Consider the following 24,886-nt stretch of genomic DNA (forward strand, 5'->3'; position numbering starts at 1 on the left):
TGGACAATGTGTAAAGTGCGCACACAGCACTTCATTCCACCCGCTGAAGTGATGGGAGTTGTAACAAAAAGCAGTAAGATCAGGCTGGAGTGAGATGGAGGAAGCACAGTATACTATATAAATTGTTTACAGCACAAAACGTAGGGGAACAATGTTGGAGTGAAAAAGGTCAGGAGTTATTCAGTAATGTGAGATGGAAGCTGGCCAGACAGAGCAGCTATCGCTAATATCGAGTGTTACGTAGCGACATGAATGGTCTGATCGGGGTGGCTGAGGGGCTGGAATGACTGCAATGTTGGATCTTAATGTTAGCTCAGAGACATCCCCACCCTTCCAAAGTCATATTTCTGGTGGAAACATTGCTGGCTTTGTTGTTTGCTGGTTTCACCCCTAAATATGTTTAGAAAAAGAAATTGACTTCTAATAAGCGAGAGAGCGAGATGACGTCAGGTTGAATGAAGTATGCCTTTTGGTGTTTGTCATCTGGTGTTTGCTGTTCTTATGGTCCACTTGGCTGCTCTTTATGACTATCCTGTGTTTCAGGACAGGACCAGTCAGAGCTGGTTCTCAATGGTCAAGCAGCATCAGGGTGCTGAAGTTTCCACTTGCTGCAGCAAAACCCTCTTCCTCCTTTCATTTCTCTGTTCTTTCCTCTCAGAGGGCTGAATCGAATTTTCTCTTCTTTTTTTTCTGCACGAAAGACTCAGCATATTTTCCCACTCCTCACCCAGACGTCTTTGTCACGTCACACTGCCTTTTTCATTTCAGTTTTAAACACTCAGCGCAAACAGACACACACTCCTGGTGGCGTACAAACTATGCGCAAAAGTGTGCCGTGGCCAAAAAATTGCAATGACAGAATGTTTGCACGGTCCAGTGATAAGACAGTAGATGCAGACTGTAGTCTTACTCCGTTGCCTGAGTCAGTCTTGCCCGAAGCCCCTCTGATATATAATTAACAAACACGTAGAGTCTACTTATTATGTATAAGTGGGTCACAGCTCCTCTGTTTGCACTCACTACATTCAGCACTGTCACCAAATAACAATGAGTGAGCGCTGTCCAGGTTACAGCGCGCCTGTGCGTTTGTTTGAAGCAAACATTATTAAAAAAAAGTTTTACAGTATTGACTCACACAGGTATGCTAGCAAATCTGTACTGTTGTCATAAGGTAGAGCTAAATGCTAATGTTAATATTTGCTAATAAACAAGTAGAGTTAAAGTGTGTTTAAAATTTAACAGCTGAAGCACATCAAGTATTATGGTCGGGGGGTTTTTCGGGCAATTTTTCTAAAGATTTATGATGTTACATGCCTAACATAAAGTTATTTTGGGAATACTGTTTTTTCTATTTAAACCTTTTCCATTTGGGTGTGTTAATAAAAAAAATGGTTTTAAATCACTGATGATGGCAGATTGTTTATTTAAAATGTTAAACGTTATATTTTTCTATCGGACACAGACTGAAATGTATCCATCTAACTTGACTCTGTTTCATTACCTTTGCTTACATTATCCATTGCAAACTCCTTCAACTTTGCTCAGATCTGTTTGCTGGTCTTTTAAGTGCTGTACTAAATTGGAAAGCTCAGTAACATTGTTTGCACATTGGCTTTTGCAAATCAAATCAGGATGCCCCCCTGGTCATAAAACACTTCTTAGCCCATTCCGCCTGCCTTATCAACAAAATAATGCAATGCTAACGTGGCCGCTGCATAGGTCCCCAACTTCCATGTGTAGTTTTTGCTATACTTCAGGATGTAAGGATAGACAAGAACACTTGCCAAAGGTAACTACTATACTAAAAAAACACAAGAATCAAGAACCAATTCCAGTTATCCAACTGATTTAAACCCTATGCTTCTAGCCCATGCAATTTCTTTCATCAGTGCTAGCCTGTGTTGTTGAAGTTGTGCGTGGCTTAACAGTGATGCTAAGCTGTTAGCGTGCCTTTAAATAATCCACCTGTTTGTATCAAGCCTCAGTGATAAAAGGGTTGTTCTGATGCAAAAAAAACAAACAACCTCTGTAGTCCTTGAGGCTAGCCAAAAAGGAGCATTTGTCAAAGAAACATTTCTTTTCACTCACATAAATCACACTGATGATATTGACAGCTTGCTGAAATGATAAGTGAAATGATAACAACAACAACAACAACCTTTATTTATAGAGCACATTAAAAGCCTTAGGCATACCAAAGTGCTTTACAAAAAACAATAAAATAATACAGTTAAGAGCATTAATATCAAATATAATAAGAACAGCAGACAATGTTCACAGTAGAAAGCCACTAATAAAATGGACTGCAGCACATAGATTATAGCAGACCCAGTGCCGCATGATAGAGAACACCAAGAATGAAGGAATAGTAAAAAGTTAATGCAATAGGTCGCAGTTAACAGTCAGCATTTAACGGTGATAAGTTATATGGATACCCTTCAAACAAAAACCCAAACGCCCACTCTTTGCTTTCATATTTGTGTCTCTAGATATATTGGCGTTTTATAGTTGTCTTTATGTTTACGCCATTTATTAAGCACGTGCATTACCAAAAAAATAAATAAAACCGACACACCTGCTGAACCCAATAACCAGTCCCTGATCTCTTATCTCCAGGTCACTGCTCTGAAGATAAAATAGACCTTCAGTGGCTGTTCAAATACAGGGCCCATCATCTATGTGTGTACTTTGTGCAGGGATACACTGTGACCATAGAGCTAACAAAAGGGCTATTCAGGGACGAAGCAACAAGAGCGGTTAGTGATGGGTGTTATTACCTTCAGAGAGGTATAAGGTTGCTCTCAGTCTGTTCCTGCACCACTCACAACAGAAATGAACACAGCAAGTGTGATATTTGTGATGACGTGGAGATTAGAAAACTAATAGAAGTAGTAAGGGATTAGCAAAGCCTGTATTTAGTGAAGTAGAAAGGTGAGGACAGAGGTGAAATTTCCAGAGCAAACACTGGGAAGGTGTTGGATCAAGAACTACGTGATCACATACTGTACCTTGAAGGCCGAGAAACATAGGCAACACATTCCTCTGATGATTAGAAAAAGCACCAAAACAAGCGGCTGTTCTCTGAAGTCTTACAGGGACTGGGACTGAAAAACACACACAGATTTTTAGCTAGCTTAACAAACATCTGTTGAATGGATTGCCAAAAAGTGTTCGGCAGATATACTATACCCTATGGCTGACATTTAACAGTATGAATACAATTTTCAAGCCATTATCTATCATAATTAGGTTGTAAATATTATCTGTCAAGTTGGAATTGCAACTAAAACATTTTTATGAAAACTCTCATGTCATCTGACTTGGTGTTAAAAAGTACTGCATGAAGAGTCAGCTGCTTTTTTATCACTTTCATGATCAAGAGCTGGTTCATATATACAGACTTAATGAATCCCCTTTGAGAAAAATGTGTGTTTATACTGCGTCACAAATTTGTGATCACAGGAGCATACTTTTGTCTGTTGTTGAGAGGCCATTTACAGTTACAGTGTGTCTGTTAGCACGTGAGGCCACAGCTGATTCTTTGGTCAGTCTGCCTGACTTAAGTGTTATTGACTGCAGTTACGGAAACTCTGCTATCTCTTCCTCATCGAGCCCGACAGCTGCTTCTCCCATCGACGCACCCGCCCACACTTTGTCCTCACGCTGCTGAACCCATTAATCCCTACTTCTCCTTTCATGATTAGCAGACCAAACCAGTTTGTGACATGTTTTTGGAAAAGAGTGGTCTCAGCAGCTGACTCTGACTAAGAACTAGAGTCAGTCACAGAAACTCCCAGTGTGACGTAAGCTTGTTTTGCTCAGCAGTATCACAAGCACTAGATCTGTTATGTTTCTTTTTTCTTTTTTTCCCACTGCTTCGGGCTTGCTACCATTCACTCACGTGATTTTGTTTTCTCCCACTTTTAAGTGTGCTCACCGAAGTTAATGCCAATGATAACAGTTCCGTTCACCAGACAAAAAAGGTGAATGGCAGAAAAGTCAGGGACTGACTTATCAACACTGCAGTGGGCTTGTTCCTTTTTTAACTGTACTGAATATTTGGTAACTGAATGGGGAGCTATTTATTTGAACTAGGGATTAAGGGCCTGGATTAAAATAATTTATTAGAGAATCTGCCCCCCAGAGTGATTTCTGTTGTCCTTAAACACCCTGCTTATAATGAAATAATGGAGGATTACATTGAATTACTTTTTCCTTGATAATTTCCATTCAGTTGCTTAAATCAAAGCTCTTCCCATGATTTACAATATAATAACAGAACTCTTGCAAAAGTCTGGCATAAAAAGAGCCATCATCACAGGCCAGAGTGAGGAAGTGCTGCAGCGTCAGCAGGGAAATCTGAACCTGTTGACTGCATAGATTTGTGAGCGGGCTGCCATCATCGTGACACAGAATCTGCTGAGACGGGGATCTACATGTCCTCTGTCTCTTCTTCACCAAGCGAGCCAAAGGTCAGCCAACTTGCTCCCTTGTAGCGTAGGAATTTGGGGGGGGCTTGTTGTTTTGGATGACCTGGCTGGGGTGTAGTGATTTTTTTTGTAGCTCACCTTTGCTCCAATTAGTGCAGGGAGTAACGTCCATATGGGGTGAGGGGGTTCGAGCAGCTGGCTAACAAGCTTCGCCCCTGTGGCGAGCACAGCGCCTCGATGGACGGGTGGATGGACAGATGAGGACAATGAGAGGGGAGCTGGAGGGAAGCGCCTCCGCTATTTATGACCCATAATAACGCTTTCAGTGATGAGTTACAGTCAAATTTTGAACTCCCTGCCCATGCTTGTTCACTGTGGGAGCTTCCTTTCAATGCTTTTGACTCTAGAGTTTGATTTCCTCTCTCCTATATAGCACTTTGAATCCAGATGGCACAGATGAACTCTGACCTACATCAGACCAGTCAGCCACATGGTGCTCTCATGTTCACACTGTTTTTCACTTCCTCAAGACGGCTGTTTACACTCTGAAGTTACCTAGTAAAGGAACAGGGCGTACACTTATTTCTCGTCAAGAGCTGAGTGTCATTATGCAAGGCCCGAGCTTTTTTTGTCTCTGCTCTTCTGCAGATCTCGGAACAAAAACTCATCAATGCAGGCAGTACAGAGTGTGCAAATACTTGGTGGGGACAAGACTATCACCAGTCAATATTTGTGAGCAGCAGATTAAACTATTCGCCATTTGTATGCAGTGTGCTGCATTCTTTCACAGTCAGTGGCCATTTGCAGGTCTAAGTGGATTGAAGGACAAAATATGACAACAAAGATTATTGCGCAACCTAATATGCTGCCCACAGAGCAGAAATGAAGCTAATCCAATTATAGATGGGTAATAGATGTCATTTTGGCTGCAGCAGCTCCACTGCTGGAGGTTAATGGGCTGTGATACATGTGAGTTTAGTTCAATGCTGTAACTTTTCCTGATCAGTACAGCCTGTTTCCTCAGTAGGGTTGCCAACTCCCTGAAAAATAAATAAGGGACACCTCGTGGCCAGGGCCGGGCAACCCAGTTGTCTTCACCCTTCCCAGTGTGGTAGCTCTTTTTTTTGTGTGTGAAATTATTTTTTTAACCATTTGACTTGAATTTGATTTAAGCAGATGCATATTCTTTGTGATATGACCATATGGGAAACAAATGATCATTTAGCCATTTATTTTTAGCTCAAAATGACAACATTAACACAGTAAAACAGGTCTCTTTCTTAAACAGAAGCCTGTCATGCTTAACTTTTGAGAATATAAGTAAATCTTTCTTTAAAAGAACTCTGCCCTGCTTAACTTAAAATTATATAAATTAATAGAAAGCAATACAACAAAAATATTCTTGTAACAGTGCACATATAGTGCATTTAGTACAATTGGCTTCAGTTGAGGTATTATTTCAGCTTTTCTAATGCTAATCAGCTGCTCCTGTTTGTAAACCCGCTTGTTCCCATGATTACGCATCATAACTCATCATCATTATTAATCTATGTATTACTTTTATGTATTAGTGATCTATTTGTTGTAATCATCTATCCTTGCAGTTGTTTATTACACAAAATAAATTATATTATCACACTTCTGGCCACATAGCGCTGATATTCACTGCACATGCCCATATTAACCTTAACCAGAGGGTTTAAAAAATAAACCAGTGTTTACATACCATATCTGCTTCTGCTGTGGCCTGGTGGACAAAAAAATGGTTAAGGGTTCCCCGAGCTTTCACGCCCCTCATGTTCTTCATGTGCCCACCACTAGAAGCATGCCTATGGAAAAAGTGCGCCGGCACACAGTGCAGTGCGCTTTATAGGTGTTATCGTGCATGTTCCCAGCCCAGTGGTTTCCTTTTCCCATTCCTCCCTGTATTTATTCTTATTGTATTCTAATTTTTGCGTCATAACTTTTGCACTGTCCACTTCCTGCTGTGACAAAATAAATTTCCCACGTGTGGGACTAATAAAGGTTATCTTATCTTATCTTATCTTTCGCAGCCTTTTTTTCTTTCTCTGGGCGAACAAACATTGCTGCTCTAATGCTGGGCTTACACTGTGCGATTTTTGGCCCATTTTGAGACGATTTATGAGTCGTGCGACCGATTTGGTGATCGGCCCGATTTTGGCCTTCATCGTGCGTCGTGTAGTATACGTGGGGTAACGAGAAGCGATTAACACCTCGAGCAGCTCCCGATCATCAATCGCTCGTGAGCCGCTCACACTGCTCACGCGCAAACAGGTAAACGTCGGTGAAAAAGACGGTGCAGCTCGGCTGTGCGGCGTGTGATGTGGACACAAGCGATGGAGGCACAACTTGTAGAACTTTGGAAAGCTCATCCGAGCCTTTTCGATGTGGCCTCACAAAATGATCACGACCACAACAACCGTGAAAATAGTTGGATTTACATTGCTGCTCAATCACAGCTGCCTGATCAATGTTTTTCATTAGCAATTTAGCAAAGTTGATGGTGGTGTGCGTGTCTGTGTGAGTGAAAGACAGAGGGAGAGCGAGCGACAGATTTTCTGTTATAACCTTCATGTTATGGAGGCACAGTGTGAGCACTCAGGTCGCATCAGAGCATCGGGTGGTATAGTGTGAGACCTGCATCGTGACCTACCAACTTCTAACCCCTGCGAGTCAATCGTGCAGTTTGAGCAGGAGCTGAATAACGTGACTGAAAAAATCGCACAGTGTCTGCCCAGCTTTAGGTGTACTGTCGTCCGAGACTTGCACCGCAGTGTCGGCGTTTGTTTCCCTGTTGGCCATGCTTCTTGTTGTGGTCATCTGTTGTCTTCCGGTATTTTCTCCGTAAGCGACCTTTCCTCGACCAATGAGATGAGCGGTAATCTGAATTGTCATACTCGAATTGTCATAAGTGTGCTGTCAGCTCATTGGTCACAAAGCAGGAGAGGGGCTGGGAATTGTGTTTTCAAACAAAGCGTTAATTCCATTAAAAGTTATAGACTACTTTTGATTCTCACTGGATTACGGGACAAAGTGCGTCCCTTATTAGCTCAATACGGGACGTGTACTTTTGTTTCGAAATACGGGACGATTCCGTTTTTTAAGGGACGGTTGGCAACCCTATTCCTCAGGCACCAATTCAAGTATAAAGTAGCAAATGCTAAAATGTAGCGTAGCATAGCGGTTTGCTGAGATTAGCCCACATGAGCTAATATTACTCACAGTGAAAACAGATTCATGGTGTGCTGTCATTAAAAACTTTCATTTGCAGCAGAAGACATGAACTGTTCAGCATTTTGATCATCTGCCTTTACAAATGTAGAACGTGGACGACAGGGCTGAGCACGAGCTCTATAGAAACAAGTATTATATTGCTGTAAAGAGACATGCCTGCCTGAATGTACTTGAGTGGTGGATCACGGGGAATAGTCAAAGGAGCTTGCAAAGAAAAGCGTCTGGACTTCTTTAAGTTACTTGAAGACGTTTCACCTCTCATCCGAGAAGCTTCTTCAGTTCTAAGGTCAAATGGTGGAGAGTCCCAGAAAGATAAAACGCCAAAACACAGACTTAACAATGTGGTGTATGCTGTACAGTGCAGCGAGGAATGCCCAGACCTCTACATTGGAGAGACCAAACAGCCACTTCACAAGCGCATGGCACAACATAGAAGAGCCACCTCCACAGGACAAGACTCAGCTGTCCATCTGCATCTTAAGGATAAAGGACACTCTTTCAAGGATGCCAATGTTCACATTTTGGACAGAGAGGACAGATGGTTTGAAAGAGGAGTGAAAGAAGCATCTATGTCCACTGTGAGCGACCATCTTTGAACAGAGGCGGTGGTTTACGACACCAACTCTCTGCCATCTATAATCCAGTTTTGAGATCCCTTCCCAGACGCCTTAACGCCCACTCACATCCTGGGCCAACTGATCTCAGGAATTCGCATGATAAGGTGGGGCCAGGTTTCACAATGAACTCACCCGAAACTCTGGCTGATTGGGACCCACGCCCAGTTTCACACCTTGGCTCAGGCGATTAGAGGATCATCAGGGGGTCCTTTTGTCCCTCTGTGGGGGGTCACTCCCACTAGGTTTATATCTGGGACTCTCCACCATTTGACCTTAGAACTGAAGAAGCTTCTCGGATGAGAGGTGAAACGTCTTCAAGTAACTTAAAGAAGTCCAGACGCTTTTCTTTGCAAGCTCCTTTGACTACGATGACCTGGATGACTGAGAACCTTCACAGACATCACGGGGAATAGTTCAGGGCTTTGCACACGCATGTAGTAGTTACTAGTCACAGGGTAGTCACACCTTACGCTGCTTTATCTTCTGTTTTGCTTTATATGGGACTGTCATTTGGAAGCAGACAACTTGAAAGTAGCGACTGAGCCCTTACAGATATTAGGAAAATGTTTGGTAAGTTTATTTCTCAAGCGAGTAGATGGCTGTTTTGCATTTGATTTGTTTTTGCAATGAGAGGAGTCGCCTCCTACTGGGCACTTTTCACACTCGAAAGCCTTCATCTATAACACAGCTAACGAGAAAGCTGTTTTATCTTTGTTTTTGTTTCGCAGTTTCTTCATGCTATGGATTATTGATTATTTTTTGTCCTCCTTTAAGCCCCTGGCCACTAGTTTTTGATAATGTAAATCATAGTTAGGTGACATAAAGAGGTCAAGCTTGACTGCTTTGCTTCTTATGAGTCTGTGGACATTTTGTGCATTTAAATGAACTTGGTCTTGCAGTTAAATGTGTAAACTGATCTGTCTGCTCTCTTCACAGCTGCCCAACATGTTTGGAGATCTGAGGTCGACCTTCATTGCCCTGATGATTGGATCCTATGCTTCCTCTGCTGTCACTTTCCCTGGCATCAAGGTAACTTACAGTCACTCACTTACTGTGGCTGATTCTTGATTTACTTTAAACATCCACGTGTCCTCATCCATGACTGAAAGATTTTCCTAAAGGGCAATATTAACTCAGAAGGAATAACCCTGCAACTGTAGAGTGTGTTATTGATTCTCCATTATGATGTTTTTGTGTGCGTCCCATCTTCCTGCCTGTAGGTGATCTATGATCTGGGTGCCACATTCATCTCCATCCTTCTGGTTTGGGCCGGCTGTGCCTGCCTCGTCTTCTTGAACTGCTTCATCAACTGGCCTTTGGAGCCCTTCCCTGGCCCAGAAGACATGGACTTCACGTAAGACAAACAGGCATACTTAGTCTGGCATGCACACAAAGCCGCATGAACATATGTGTAGCTTCCAGCTATTGTTTTTAAGCAGCCACTGCAGTATTATTAGCTAAGCTCGAGTTATACCTGCTTGAAAAAGGATTCTGACTGAGCCTAGGGATTCTGGATTTTCCACACAGATCACTGCTTTACCTCATACACACTGCAAGATTGTATACACGTACAAGCGCACACACTTATGTGCAGTAAATCCCAAAATAATGCAGTGGAGACCAAGTGAGCCCTAAAGGGGAAAGACCATAAAACCAGATGATCGGCCTACTTTGCTCTCATTCACCTGGATCTTTTAATGTTTCCTTAGCCTGTTTTCCTTTTCCTTTAGGTGTCTGCTTACATTTCCCCTTCTTTCTTACTTTCCTTTCTCAGGGTGAAAATCAAATTCAGCTGGCTGGGATTTGACCATAAGATCACCGGGAAGCAGTTTTATCGGCAGGTGACCACAGTGGGACGCCGTCTGAGCGTAGGCCATGCCATAAAGCAGCAGGAGGCACCCTCCAAAGAGCTGTCCACACAAGAGGCCAACAAGCTGTGCCTGTCCACTGTTGACCTGGAGGTGAATTGCAAGAGTCAGGAGGAAAGTAAGTCTGAATATGCTCTAACATCTAAAGTCTGTTATATAAAGACAGGATGAACTTAAAATAGAAACTAGTTGAATTGGAGCAACAGTTATGTTTCTTGAAAGACTGTAAAAGCCCATTCACAGTTTTTAGCAGTGGCTTTCTTTGCCATCTGGTCGTCAAAACTGGAATCTAAGCAAGCTGCCGACAGAATATAACTGCTGTCTGTAAGAGGAAGAAATCCAAAAACATGCACAAGTCAGCACAAGTGTACCTTGTGATCAAATTAGTCATTCTTGAGTAGATACTAGCTTATGAATATTCTCACAACTCAATAGTCAGTCAGTTGGTGCAGTTAGACTTGAAACGGACTGAGCAAAAGAGGTGCTAAGTGTGTTAGGTTTGCCAGTAATCAAGTCATAAAAGTGTATCTCTTCTCTTTGAAAGGACTGATGCCAAGTGGAATCCCACATAAATAAAATAAATCCCACTGATATGAAAAGTAAAGACTTGAATTCCATTGTTATAGCGTAGGTAAGTGCAAAGTGTTATAGAACTTTTAAAAATTAACTTAATGTCCTTACTGTGTGCTTTGAATCATAAATCCAAGTTAAAATATAGACAATAGACTTATTAATATACTTAAAATTTTGTAATTTATTTTGGCAATGAATATTATTTACATAGAATATTTAACAATGTATTTCAGATGAAGTTTAAAAGTGTGAAATTTTTTAAAAAGGCTAACACTTCTGTTAGTTTTTACATTTTTAAAATGTGATAACACTGTATGTAGTGTTTTAGGTTGGTTGGCAAAAAAATATCACATCCATGCTAAGGTAACCTCTGTTACCCATGCACTTTTTCAGTCCCTCCTGGCTTTCCTAACAGGGTCAGGGACTCCCAGTGGGTTAGTCTTGTCACACCTCTCTCGGTCTCTTTGGTACCAAACGGACCGTGGAATCGGTTCAGACCCTGTTCTTAGAAAGGGGCTCAGCAGGTGTGTGTCGCGCTGGCAGGGAGCCCTAGAGAAGCACTGCGGTGGACTGTATCAGCCATTACAGTGAATTTCTGACTGTGTGTGTGTTTGGAGTGCATTCAGGATGCCCGTGGCTGGTTTCATAACAGCTGGACATGTCGGGATGTTTAAAGAGGCCCATATTACACCCTTGAACACAACCTTGTTCCTCTCTCTGTTTGCTGTAAGTTGAAGCAGCTGTGAGGGTTGCAGAGTACATGCATCTTAGGCCTTGGCCTATTCCTCCTGCCTCCTCAGATATAAGGATCAAGGTCAGATTCAAATGTTTGTGTTTTCTGTTAGGAATGCACTTAAATCATGTATCTGGACCGGCACAGTCAGCACTTGTTTGGTATGTTAAGTACACTTTGTACTAGAGCTGTAGACAGAGAATGAAGGCCAAAGAACTTTTTGTAAATAAATTGGTAGATTTTGTAAATGTTGAAATGAAATATAAGCTAGTTTTAGATTAACAGCTGTATTCTCTTATAAATTATTTTAGTGCTCTATGAGCATTTTCAAACAATTAAGTCCAGGATAGATACCTGTTGTTGAAGACAATGAACCCATCTGCTTCATCTGGGTACCCATCATTAGTTGGTGTGTCCGGGGTTTCTCTGTATGGACAGCTGTCCATTTTCCACTTCTATCCACAGCATTCATTAATGATCAACGTTTCCTAGAACCCGCTTTCCTTTGAATCCTCCAGACGTTCATTCACATTAAGATGTCACCATAACACCTGGGTGCCAGTGGGAAAATTTACATGTCAGTCTCATCCGTTCCTCTCAGCCAGTGGAGTTTTCCATCTGTTTAGAAAGTGAAAAGAGACTCTGCATGTTTGACCATCTGTACTTTAGATGAAAGTTTGTTGGTGCTGATAGTGGAGGCTTCAAACAAGGTCATCATCATGTAGGTTGTTTGTCAGGATGCTATGAATACACTCGTACGTTGCTATTTTTTATTGAAATGAGCGATCTTTTTTTTCTTTTAAAAAAATCAGTTTCCTGGAAATGTTGTAAACATCACAATCGCTGTAACAGCAGTCTGACATCTTCGGCTGCAGTGAATTACCTACTCATCCATTGTAGTGATTGTCATGAAATTTGGCAGACGTCGTAGTCTTGCCAGGATGAATTGTAAAGACTTGTAAAAACAGGCCAACGTATCAGTCAGCCCGGTACATTCAGAACTAATGAACATCACATCAGCCTCAGCTGTGCTCCTGTTTGATTAGCAAACATTTGAATGCTAACATTAACACTCAGCGAACCAGCAATGAACTTAGAGCCTGATATAGGTCGATATTGACTGATACTGGCCTAGTTGACTGATATGATATGAATAGCAATGAGAAAAGAAACAAATATGGTAAATACATCTCTTGGTATTGGCTCAGGATTTTAGTGCATCCCTGCTAGCGCAGTAAATTATTTTCACAAAGTGGTAAACAGTACACCTTTATGCTGACTCATTATGCAAATTAGCACAGTCATGTTGGACTTTCATCTCAAAGCACTGCTGTGCCTAAAGTCATCCTCAGTGTACCACAACTTAGGCCTCATATATTTTATGATTTTTTTTTTTACCACTGAACACTTGAAAACTGATTATCATGTCCCACAAGCAATGAACAGTTGATCTTAGTCCTTACATTGACTTTTGCTCTTAGTGTTTCCTACATCGTGCACAGATAAAGTTGATTTTGCAAACATCTTCTGATGCAGGCAGTGTCATAAAAATAGATTATAGAACTTTCTGCTCCGTAAAAGGATTTGGATGTTTCCCTAAAGGCCTGTGAAGCTTTTTGGTTTTTCCACTGAATAATTCCCCTACCACGAGATTTCAACTGTGTACAGAAGGAAATAAAATCTCCTTATCCAATATTTTTGGTTAATATCTTTGTGGTATATTAACACAGTGATTTGATCTCACCCTGACTTCTCTCATTTCCTCTGCAGCTCAGAGCTTCATGAAGAGTATCTTCAGTCCCATCTTCTTGCTGAGCCTTATCACCATGTGTGTGACTCAGCTGCGCCTCATATTCTACATGGGAGCCATGAACACTATCCTGGAGTCCCTAACAGGCAGAGACCTCAGCACAGGTGTGTGTGGTTGTTAGTGTGTCAAGCTATACATGTTTTGAGAGTGGTTGCGTTTTTATCTTTAACACCTCTTTGACATCTCTGTCATGCTGGCTTCCTGCTGTTGCAGTGGAGAGGATGGAAGTGGGTAAGAGACCTGAGGCCACACTAGCAACCCTCTGCCCCCCTCCCTACCCTAAACTGTTTGTCCACTTTTTTGTCTAGAGCATGACCCTGCCCCCCCAATAACTCCATGACATCTGCAAACTGTTTTTCCATTCCTGTCAGTGTGCACCACCCTCTGATGTCTTCATACTGTTTACCGGATGTTCACCCTGAAACCGTATTAACGCTGCCTCTGCCGCTGTTTGTCTCCTAGTGAGCGTGTACACCTCCATCTTTGGCGTGCTCCAGCTCCTATGTCTGGTCACCTCTCCTGTCATTGGCTACGTCATGGACTGGAAGCTTAAAGACTGTGAGGATGAAAACGACAAGAGCACCAAGAGGTCAGCGTGCGCGCTAAGGAGGAACAAATAATTCTATTTTTCTCAATTTTTTTTAAATGTTTTCTTCTTTTGTTCTATCAGAGAGCCTGGGCAGCCCCGTCGCCCTGACAAACGGATCCAGAAGATCGTCAATGCCACCAGAGCTTTTATCTTCACCAACATACTCCTTGTTGGCTTTGGAGTCACCTGCATCATCCCCAACCTCCCACTTCAGGTATGCAGTAGGAGGCTGGGGGAGCCATTTTATTGAAGTGTTTAGGTGGTGTGGGTTCACGCTCCTCTGCATGTGCTGCTGCTGTACGTCTCCCCTAGAGGGAGACTAAACACTGCAGAGAGAGAGTGATGTACATGATATTCAAACCACTCACATGGCAATGCAGCTGCTGATATTTCTAAGTGATGTGGAGCCACCTAATGGACAAAAATGTTGTTGCAGTTTATTTTGTTCTCTCTTGAATCTCATTTGTCAAAGACAAACCCTTTTGTTTTTCAGTGAAAACCCAGCAGGTCGGCCCTGAGCATGTATTTACTGTAAAAATCTTTCTTTTCCTCTTTTCTCTCCTACTTCAGGTTGTCTCCTTTGTCCTGCACACTATTGTGAGAGGCTTCATCCACTCTGCAGTTGGCGGGCTTTATGCTGCTGTGTAAGTGTGTGACACGTTTAAAAGATGATGGCAAACCAGTAAGGAATCATGCAGCCTAATGCTGTCCTACACTAGATACAGAAAGTGACTAAAAATAAGTGAATTTTAGGCATTTCTTCTTCTGTCCTTCTGTGCCAGCAATCACTCTTTTTGGACAACTTTCCACAAGATTCTGGACATAAAGCCTGTGGGCCAGAATTGGTCCAGCAAAGACAAAATGAAGGAGGGCATAAATTTTGTCCCGCTTTTCCTATTAATAAAGACCCCCTCCCCCATTGCCATTCATACTACTAAATTAAGATAAACAAGTGATAGAAAATTTGTCTACTATAAAAAGATGTCTTCTTTTTTAACACTTTTTTCCACTGTTTAAAAAAAAAAACATTTTATGCAAATTAACAAAAACTTTATAAAACTGTATATTTTATATTTAATGGGCATTCTGGGCAGTGTGCTATGGGATTTTTTTTTTTTTTGTAATTTTACATTTTACCATTTTTGATAATTTCTCGGATTCTGCCACTTAAGATTAAAGTAGGCTGTATATAGCCCACAATGCAACATGTTTTTGACATTCCCGTATTAGAGCAAAAAAAGAAGTCCACCACTGCTGTTAAGCGATGAAGTCTGGCTCGCAGTCACATGTTCTTAGTATTTAACACTAAACTTTCACACTACAGTTACTTTGGTCAAAAAAACAACCCAACTATCATCTAATGTTTGAAATTATAAGCAAAAAATGTATTCTGAAAAATGTAAAACAAAAGCTGTCAAGCTAACCAAATCTGATGTGAAAAAAAAAAGAATAAAACTGTCTTCACCTAAAATGGATTCTGTTTATAAATCTGTTAAAACTGGAAAAACAGTTTCTTCCGTATAGATATTATATTTGCAGTAAATAGCACTCCACATAATTAAAAATGGACTATAAGCATGTAAAAGAAGTGACTATATATATGTATAGACATTGCATATTTATTATGGAGATATGCAAATGGCTATTATAATTACGTAGTTTAGGTGAGGTGTTCTCACACTTTGGCCTGTAGCAGCCACATGTTCTTGCCTGTTGACCTGCGACTGTGTGCAGGGTGATAAGAGCTCAAAAATCTTATGAAAAATTTCCAAATGACTGCAGCTGGAGATTAGCTGACACTGCCGCATTTAGAGAAAATGATGATTGGGCATTTTTCTTGGAATGAAATAAAATACCTCTGAGTTGCAGGAACAGTATTATCCAAAATGAGCCTACACAGGATGTGAATATTACATAACAGTGTGTCTGGGGGCATGCGATATATAACTGGCTGTGAATTTGTTTTTAATTTGACTCACTGTAAATTGATTTAATGGGCCTGATAGTTCACTCAGGTTAGTTATGTGACAAATGTGTTCAAATTTCCCATATGACTCATGCTGTTTATCCCCTGCAGGTATCCATCCTCGCAGTTTGGCAGCCTGACAGGCATGCAGTCTCTGATCAGCGCTCTGTTCGCCCTGCTCCAGCAACCTCTCTTCATGGCCATGGTGGGACCCCTGGAGGAAGACCCCCTATGGGTAAGATGATGCACATATAGAGATACTGGCTTTAAAGAGTGTAGTATTCAAAGTTTACCATATCATTCTATCTAACTGCTTTACTCACGCGGTGCCCAGGTGAACGTGGGTCTCCTGGTGCTGAGCATGCTGGGTTTCTGCCTGCCCTTCTACCTGCTGTACCACAGCCGCCAGCTCCAGCGCCTCCGAGACGAACGTGACAAAGATCCCAAGATCTACGTTAAGATGAACAACGGCAGCACGCCCGAGGCCTGCGTGTAGACGGGCATGAAGACGATTTTTACAAAGTAGATGAGCTACACTAAAGATGGAGGGGACTGAGGTCACGTTACTGTGGGACATGTGACGAACGAATTCACTCTGAGACCGCCGCACCTCACACTCACAAATCTTACATTCCGCATGCTCACACAGATGCACACACTTCCACCATCATACTGACACCCATATGTGACTGAACACCACTGTGACACCTCCTTCACCCTCTCTGTGAAGAACCCCTAACACACACACACACACACACACACACACACACACACACACACACACATTCTTTCCACATGGAGAGCTTTCAGTTCCTTGACTTCACCCGTGAACTGAGGAGAAAACTGACTAAAGGGAGAGAAAAGAAGCAGCTGCTTCAACCTCCCCAAAGGTTCCTCCTCTCTCTTTTTTCTTCATGTCTGCCATTTTGTATTTCATGCTGGTTTAGCTTCTCCTAGTCCTACTCAAGAGACCACAGGAGAAGAAGATGCCAAAACAAATGTTAGTGGCAGTGTTCAAAGGTTTTAGACATTTGCTTTATGATTGCCCAGGATGGTCTGGTTTTTGTTTCGGTGAGAAGAAGCACACATACTCAGACCCACTCAGCACGGAGATGCTGGGCCACGGCATCTCCGTGCTCTCTTGTGCACAAGGGCATTAACTCAATAAGAACCCACAGACAGCAGCACTGGTAGCAGTTTAGATGGAAACCTGGACAGGTTTGAGCTCAGCGCACGATACATAGCCTCAGTGTGTGCGTGACTGGGTTAGACACACACTGCATGATGCCAGCGATGGTGCTGGTCCTTTATTACTGTTGCCATTATTTTCTTTTGTTTTGTTTCTTTGTCCATATGTTTGAAATATGTAACCTTTTTTTGTATTTACTTGCAATATGATCTTGTGTGTTAGGTGTTTATTTCTTTTGCATGATCTCAAGCTATTAAGGTGGAAATGATTTTAGACATATTGTGTTTTCAAAGGTTGGTGTGGTAGCTAGGTGAATTTTAGGATCTTGATTGGTTGTAGCAATAAGTCTTCAGCGAGGTATAACATCCAGACAGACAGGACATTCAGTGGACTGCATTTCCAAATCACAAAAAGGTGCTAGTTTAATCACAGAAATGTGTCCGTTGCATTTGCTTTAAGGCACTGTTAAGGTCATCAGATTACCAACTTAAGGCATGTTCCAAAGAATCTGTCAGATTATGTTTTGCTTGGTATCACTTCTGCTCGGTCACACAAACTCTGGGATTCTTGAATTCACCTCTTACAGACAAAGGGAGATTTAGCTTGATGGTAGCAGAGTGAAACAGACACAATCTTCCAGCTTCTGAGGAAAGACACCAGCGTTCTGAGACTAAGTACAGACAATAAAGCAGTCTTTGTCTTTCAAGCAGAAGCCCAGAACAGAAGCATGGAGTGTGTAGACGATGGAGCAGGGAGATAATAATTCAATCTGCTGTCCTCAAATGTCATACAGAGAAGCTCCTCTGACACGCCCCGCCCCCAACTTGCAGTACGGTGACAGAGGCACATCCAAAGACAGCCTCATGACCCTCAGAGTTCCTCACTGTGATAGGGGTAGTGGATCTGGGTAGCATTTAGCCCCGCTCTTCCTCCCATCTAGCCATCATCCATTCATCTATCCTTTCATCTGTGCTACCTACTCAAGCACACCTTAAAATGTTTACTGACAGAACTGAGAGACAAAGCTCTGCAGCCATCATATGCTCCCAGCGAATGACTTCATTAAGACAAGAATGGCACACGATGCACTTTAGAGCCTCTAAAATGGACCTGCCTGCCCATGTATCTATCACACAGTGCATGGCTGCTTATGGATGGTGCATGATGCAAAGAATGTAGACTGAACTTAAAATCTAGATTTGTAATTTACAATTCAGTTATTTTTGTATAATGCCCTTGCTTCACACGTTCCTTTTATTGCCTTTTTGTGCTTGGACAGTGGGGCAGAGACTCGTCTTTCAGTTCTGCAACCTTCACAGGACGAACCAGTCGCAACAATCTCATCCTTGATGAACTAATTAAGGTTTAAAGAATCAGTAGAAGACTGTATGGGTTAAAGTTGGTGCAGAAATGATTTTAGTTGGATGATAGGGAAAAAGTGTGCATTTGTAATTAAAGGTGTTTGCATCTCTTTATCTAACTGAATGGTGGCCTTTTTGGTCATATATTACAATCCTGACTGACTGTATTTCCATAAATGCAGATCTTATTTCATACGTCCACATGTCTTGTTGTTTGGAGCAGTTAGCTAGCACAAAAGGTATTGGATATATCAGACCTGAACAGATCTAAATATTTATCATTCTGCCATCTTTATTTGTATTTTGTAAATTCAGATCCACACAAAGACAACCTCTCAATAACAGTTTTGTGCTTGTGGGATAAAACACAATGGATTTTTTTTTTTTAAATGGAAATGTAAAGAATGTAAAGTCAGTGCTCATATCTTCACTTACAAATGTACAGTTTTATTTGTGGTACAGTTGTCCTTCATATGATTAAAGCCCTATCTGGACTCCATAGAGAGTGCCTCTGGTAGCATGCTGGTGTTTCCTGTAACTTAAAGAAGTGTCCTCTGAGTACAAGCTTGTGCAGGAATAACATCACATGTAAATGTCATGTGAAGACAGACACTTTGTGGACGAGTGAGTTTATTTTTTTTCACAAACTGTAAACCAATCAGCACTTTTCCTTCATCGGTGTACCTGAAACACCTCACCCCATCCTCCCGGCATCCTCACCTTCATAGCTTAACCCGAACCTCTGATAATTGGAATTGGTTTATTGATCGATGTATTGATGACTTATTTGTTTTTTTTTCTCATGATGAATTCCCAGACAACCTTTCTGTGTGTTGTGTTTTATGTCACTGTGTACTGATAGAAAATCTAGATTGGAGCTGAAACTCTGACATTTTTTTTATCTACCTACCATGCTTAATTTTAGTTTTTCTGTCTTTTATTATGCTTCTTTGCCTCTGATGTTTACAAGAATGTCTTTGTATTGTCTTGGTTTTTCTTTTGTCTTGTACCACAGTATAGCCATTGTCTTGGACTTTCCAACAGATGCTGTTTCAACTAAAAAAAAAAAAATCAATATATGAAGCAAAATAAACAATAATTTGTACTGCTGTGTCTCTTATTTCCAGTGGCAGAGATGTGCAGATAGAGCTGGTAGAGGTACTACAATATGGAAGCTTGTGGTATCTGCAGTTAAATAGCATAGCAGGACAGAAACCACCCGTTTTCGAAGTAAAGCAACAGAGAGTCAAGTCTGAAAGCAAACCTGTTGAGCAGCAGCAGTGAAAACAGTTCATTCACAACAGGTTCAACCTGAGTTAACTGTTCCTCTCTGTACTGGTTAGACCACACTGGGCTTTGACACACACTCCACCCACTAAGAAGACAAGGAAATGTTCATTATTATCGGATACTTGGTGAGGTAGGATCAAAGATCTAAATGAAAAAAACACACAAGCAATCATGAGACTCACTAGAAAATGTCTCAGTTATGCACCATCTATTTGATATTAACACATGCGGACACATCTGTTAAGTTCACAGAAATCAGTGTGCCATGCATAGACAGTAAAGATGAGCTTTAAAGTGTGTGAAAACGTCCGTTTTGTGGTTTCTGCTTCCCACCAGAGCTATTAAACTGATACCTACCCCATTATTTTACAAATTATTATTTGACTGGTTTTGATACTGGAACAGAAGCATTGACAGTAGCAGAATAGTTACAACAACAGACATTCAACCTATAAGCGTGCACCGCTGCAAAGTGCGTAAGAAAGTAAACGTGTTAGATGTTGACAGTTTTGTCACATTCACTAATCTAATCTCTGTTTACATAATGCTCAGTGACCTTGTGGTTCCTTGGAGAGCTCTGTGTTCAGTATAGTGTGGAGCATCCACTGGAAATTGAAAGGCGCCTCAATGGAAATTTTCATTTCTGTTCTTTGCCTTCAGGAGTTGAGCATTTTTAACATTAAACTGAAACACTTATTAAAAATGAACCAGTCATACAGACATGAATAAGCTGCTGTTTTGCTATGATGTTATATTATACTGCAGTCTCTGTTTTTGTTGTGTTTTTGAATTTTTGTGTTTTAATGTGTGTTTAATGTGTGTTTTAAAGGCCCCAACTAGGGTCATTGCAGATTAGCTCAGGCTATAAACGATGCGGTGTGTTGGCTGCGAGAATAAACTAAATAAATGACACTGTGAGAAGATATTTAAAGGAAAGTGATAACAAGAAAAGGCAACTTAAACGTTCACTTAAAGACTGGTCGAAGGTTTCACGACTGCACGTGAACGTCACACGGAGGCACCTGAGCTAAAGGTGTGTGCCGCCTCCTTCCTTCCCGCCGCGCCCCTTCGCTCACACACAGGAAGGAAAGCCGGAGTTTCCCGGAGTGAACCCCAGCGGCAGGCAGTGAATGAAGTGCTCCTGTCACAGTTAGAGAAGAAGTTTTCTATCTCGTATGCAGCATTTTGTACGGACACGACCGACATGCTGATTAAAGAGTTGTGAGTATCTGAACTTTGTCGCCTTCCACCCGACAAAGGAGCGAGCCGGGACGCGTTTGTGTTGAAATATGGACCATTACAGCAGGATGAATGTATTTGTTTGCTCTTTGAAGTCAGCTGAGCTTTTAGCAGTTTAAAGTGTTACTGAGTCGTTAGCAGGATGACAGAAATAAAGGACCACTCAGGAAATGATTTAGTCACAGGGTGTAAAGTTTCAAACGGCAGAACTCCGGACACCGTCAAACTTTAGGTTAGGCTAGGCGCTGTCAGCAGAGGTAAATCCACTGCTGACATCACACTTCAGATTAGTAGGAAGGAGTACCGCGAGAAAACTCGAAAAGTTTAACTTTCTTTGACTTAGAGTTTATTACAGTATGTAATATAAACCGAAGTGTAACATTTCAACGAGATGTGTCATGTGCCAATCATGGCTGTCATTTGACCACAGTGCAAAGTACAATAAGAGGCTCAGGCGTTAAAGAGGATTGCCCAGTGCTGCTTTTTCTTTCAGTTTATGGTCACAGAAACGTAACCTCATGTTCTGTCACCTTCATGCCTGCAAATACTCAGGCTAAAGCAGGTGGGGATTGTGTTATGACATAGGAGAGGAGGCTACGCACGCAGAGCACATGCGCACACACGTAGAGTTTCCTCTAAAAGCGTCTGCATTGTTTGTTTGGGTTCTGCAGCGGTCTTGATTAAAGCTTCATAATTTCCGCTTCCTCATTTCTAGGTTCCTGTGGTTGCAGAGAACTGACTGCCGTGTTACTTCCTAGTGATAATGATTCATTCCTATAAATCATGATGTTGTCGTGCAGGGTCTGAACAAGCTGGAGCCTCTGGAAGAGGGAGCATTGTATGTGATATTTGCTATCTTTATGGCTGCGCCTCCAGGTTCTGGGTACTCTGGAAATTATATCAGTTCCGTAGCTCCCAGTTAAAGGAACGTGCCACAAGTATTCCAGTAAGCCGCTCCTAAAGGTGTAGAAATAGCCAACACCACCCAAAAAAACAACAACAAAAAAAACCCAAATTGGTGGACAAAGACTGTATAGAAAAGATGGGTGTAGCCAACATGATGACATCAGAGGTGTGGCACTTGAAGAATCTAACACTGATTCTATAGGAGAGTTCACCAAATATTGTGGTAGAAGGTAACTTCTATGAATTTATTTATTAAAACCTCTATTTTAGGGCAAACTCAGCAAATGTAAAATTATTATTTTTTGTTTATTTTATTTTCACTTACTGAATACGGGACAGAGCAAATGTAAATTAAAAAATAATTACAATAATTAAATATTGTCCTGGTTGCTGTTGAATTAAAGTAATTTAGATAATAATACAACAAAAACTAAAATGCATCCAACAAGATAAATGCACATAATTTGTATTGCTTATTAAAATGTTTAACTGACAGCCTGTTTGTGGATACATGCTATCGTTAACAAGTAGCTCATCACTAAAGCCTCTAATGCTGGCCACTTGCTGACAGTGGCTGCAGGCAAAGCAAGAACAATTGGTATAGAAACCAAAGGGGACGTCCCAATGGTAATTTCCATCTTTTATATCCAGTCTCTGGAATCTGTGCAAAATGCAGACACCAATATTCACTAATTAGTGCAGTACCAGACTATTAAAAATACTGAAGCAAACCAGAGTAATAGTATTTATCAGGTCATTATGTGCTCCAAAAAGCATCAGAAACACGGTCAAGAGGTCCAGTCCGTTCTCAGAAGATATCCTGACCACAAACGCACTGAGGCGAGGCCTGGGTGCAGTGACCTGCCAGAGCTGCTGTTGTTGGCGGATCTGCCAAAGTGACACTAATTCCCATCTTAACCAAATTCAAGTGGTAAAGTGTTATGAAGAGCAGATGAGCATTGAGGCTAAAGCTGCTTCTTCTAGCAGTTGGTAAATGCGCTGATTTCATCTCTGCAACTTTACATGGAAGTTTGTGGAATCTGCATTTATTAGAGGAACTTTTGGTCCTCTTCCTGCCTCAATATTCAGCCGTGGATGTTGCCACCTAGTCTGGAAGCAGTTTTTGATCAGTTCATCAATAAGCTGGCATCATGTGAATGGGCAGCTGGTGTTAGATGTAAAATGATTTGCAGATTTGGGCAGAGGTTTCTGACTGCGATGTGTTCTTTCTCTTACAGCCGAGTTGTTCTGCCTGTTTCAGTGGAGGAGGTAAGGACTTACTCATTTACTTTAATACCATCAGTGATGGACACTGTAACCATCGGCATCTTCCACTTGCTGGCTCCTTATACCCTTGTCATTGATTCACACAGTTAGTGCATTATTTCTTTCTTTTTGAAATGGCTATTTTAAGCAACATTTGACAGCTCTGTGAAACTGTTTTATGCCCTTCACCGATTCACTACTGTCTCTTTTCTCTAGTGACGGTTGTCATTGCTGTGACAGTACCTAGTCTTCATTTTTCCCAGATAAAGTACTTTTACAAATTTCAAGCCTGTTGATCAGCAAATTTTATTTAGTAATGCATGGACTTTATTAAATCTAAGCGGTTTCACTAGCATATTGTGCTCTTGTAGTTGGTCTGTACTACATGCCAGGTCCAGGATTCATTAAGCTGTGTTTAATTTGCCTTAGCAGCGGATGGCCCCAAACCTTCAAGAGAGCAGCTTCTGTAACTTTAGACATTTACCTTACAGATTTTCACGTTATGAAACCTTTATTTCCCTGGCTCATTCTACCTCTTAATCCTCACGTTCCATACAACAGTTTTTCTTTTGCTTTACAGAGAGCAGAAGCCAGTATTTCACTAAGCAACATAATCACAGCTATGCAACCGGCTTGCTTGGTGATCCGATTCAGTGTGAAAGTTTGCAGGTTTAATCCTCAATTGCCTTGGTTGAGGTGTGACTGTGTGTGACTGTATGGGGAGGGGGCTGCTCTATTTTGTGTAGTTCATTTATTTGTGCAGTCAATGTGAGACAGCTGTAGTGTTTAGAAGTAATGTTGGGTGGGTTACAGGTTAGAAACTACAGTTGTGCAGTGGGAATACTAATTAATATTTCCTCTTTTTTGTTGTCTATGTTTAATATAAACATAAACGGTAATTAATTATATTGAGTTGAAATGCTGGCAGGTATAGTTTGACAATTTGTGATTGGTAATCTCTATTTCCTTTTTTTTTTTTTAAAAAAAGCTGAAAGACCAGTGGCGTGTCGTTTCACTCCACAGTGCAAGGTGTGATTGTAACATTCAGGGATATAAAACAAAAACCCAATCTCCTCCACTGTGTCTACTCCGAGTCTCAGGGAAGCAGATTTGCAAGTTGTGAGGGGTGTGAGTGAAGACTGTTGGTGTGGCAACACAACAGAACAGCTCTGCACTGATGTGCTGAACCTGGAGTAGGACTTGTGTTTGGTCTCATAGCCACAGACCCGTTCAGTTTGCTGATATTTTTTGATGCAATCCTGAATCGCTTTGAGCAATAGCGACATACTTGTGATGAGGATGCTTAATGTGGTCCTAAAAAGAAAATGGAAACTCTGGAATATACTTTCAGAAAGACTGAAAAATACGTTTACAATCAGATTCTTATAAAACATGAAATTGCTTATTCAATTCTTTTTTTCATTTGAATTTCTAATCCTATTACAAAACTTAAATGTCAAAGCACAGCATAGCAAATTCTGAAGGTGTGGTATGTTAAGGTGTTTCAACGAGCAACGATTTGAGTCATTCTAACAGTTGTCCTCTTAAATGAATGCCGAGTAAGACTTTAATCCAGTGATTCCTGCTCTCATTAAACCAGTAAACCGTTCAGTCACATTCTGCACCTTGTTTTTGTTTGGAGATCGTATGATGCAAGCTGGCAGGTTCACTTTTTCCCCTGACTAACAGTTTGAGCTCTTTGCCCAAACATGTTTTCCAGTAGTGATTGTTGTCTGCACCTACACATGGTTCCTGCCCCCTGACTGCTTCTGAAAGACTGTAAGACATCAGCGG

At 41.3% G+C, this 24,886-nt stretch overlaps 2 protein-coding genes across 2 annotated transcripts in view; both read left to right on the forward strand.

Annotated features, from left to right (window-relative positions):
• Positions 1–19,471, forward strand: part of LOC146618293 (large neutral amino acids transporter small subunit 4-like) — a 30,417-nt gene extending 10,946 nt beyond the window's left edge. Inside the window, exons 6-14 of the mRNA XM_085371544.1 lie at positions 9,239–9,331; positions 9,523–9,656; positions 10,077–10,288; positions 13,247–13,390; positions 13,749–13,875; positions 13,957–14,089; positions 14,446–14,519; positions 15,953–16,076; positions 16,176–19,471. Coding sequence (XP_085227670.1) covers positions 9,239–9,331; positions 9,523–9,656; positions 10,077–10,288; positions 13,247–13,390; positions 13,749–13,875; positions 13,957–14,089; positions 14,446–14,519; positions 15,953–16,076; positions 16,176–16,337 — 1,203 coding nt within the window. The 3' untranslated portion in view covers positions 16,338–19,471. The remainder of the gene's footprint in view (positions 1–9,238; positions 9,332–9,522; positions 9,657–10,076; positions 10,289–13,246; positions 13,391–13,748; positions 13,876–13,956; positions 14,090–14,445; positions 14,520–15,952; positions 16,077–16,175) is intronic.
• A 1,414-nt stretch (positions 19,472–20,885) lies between these two features.
• Positions 20,886–24,886, forward strand: part of LOC146618294 (phosphatidylinositol transfer protein alpha isoform-like) — an 11,258-nt gene continuing 7,257 nt past the window's right edge. The window contains exons 1-2 of the mRNA XM_085371551.1: positions 20,886–20,902; positions 23,065–23,095. Coding sequence (XP_085227677.1) covers positions 20,886–20,902; positions 23,065–23,095 — 48 coding nt within the window. The remainder of the gene's footprint in view (positions 20,903–23,064; positions 23,096–24,886) is intronic.

The sequence above is a fragment of the Diplotaxodon limnothrissa genome, linkage group LG14, assembly GCF_057381915.1.
Source record: "Diplotaxodon limnothrissa isolate DT_005_m linkage group LG14, D_limnothrissa_male_GT1.1, whole genome shotgun sequence".
Taxonomy (NCBI): domain Eukaryota; kingdom Metazoa; phylum Chordata; class Actinopteri; order Cichliformes; family Cichlidae; genus Diplotaxodon; species Diplotaxodon limnothrissa.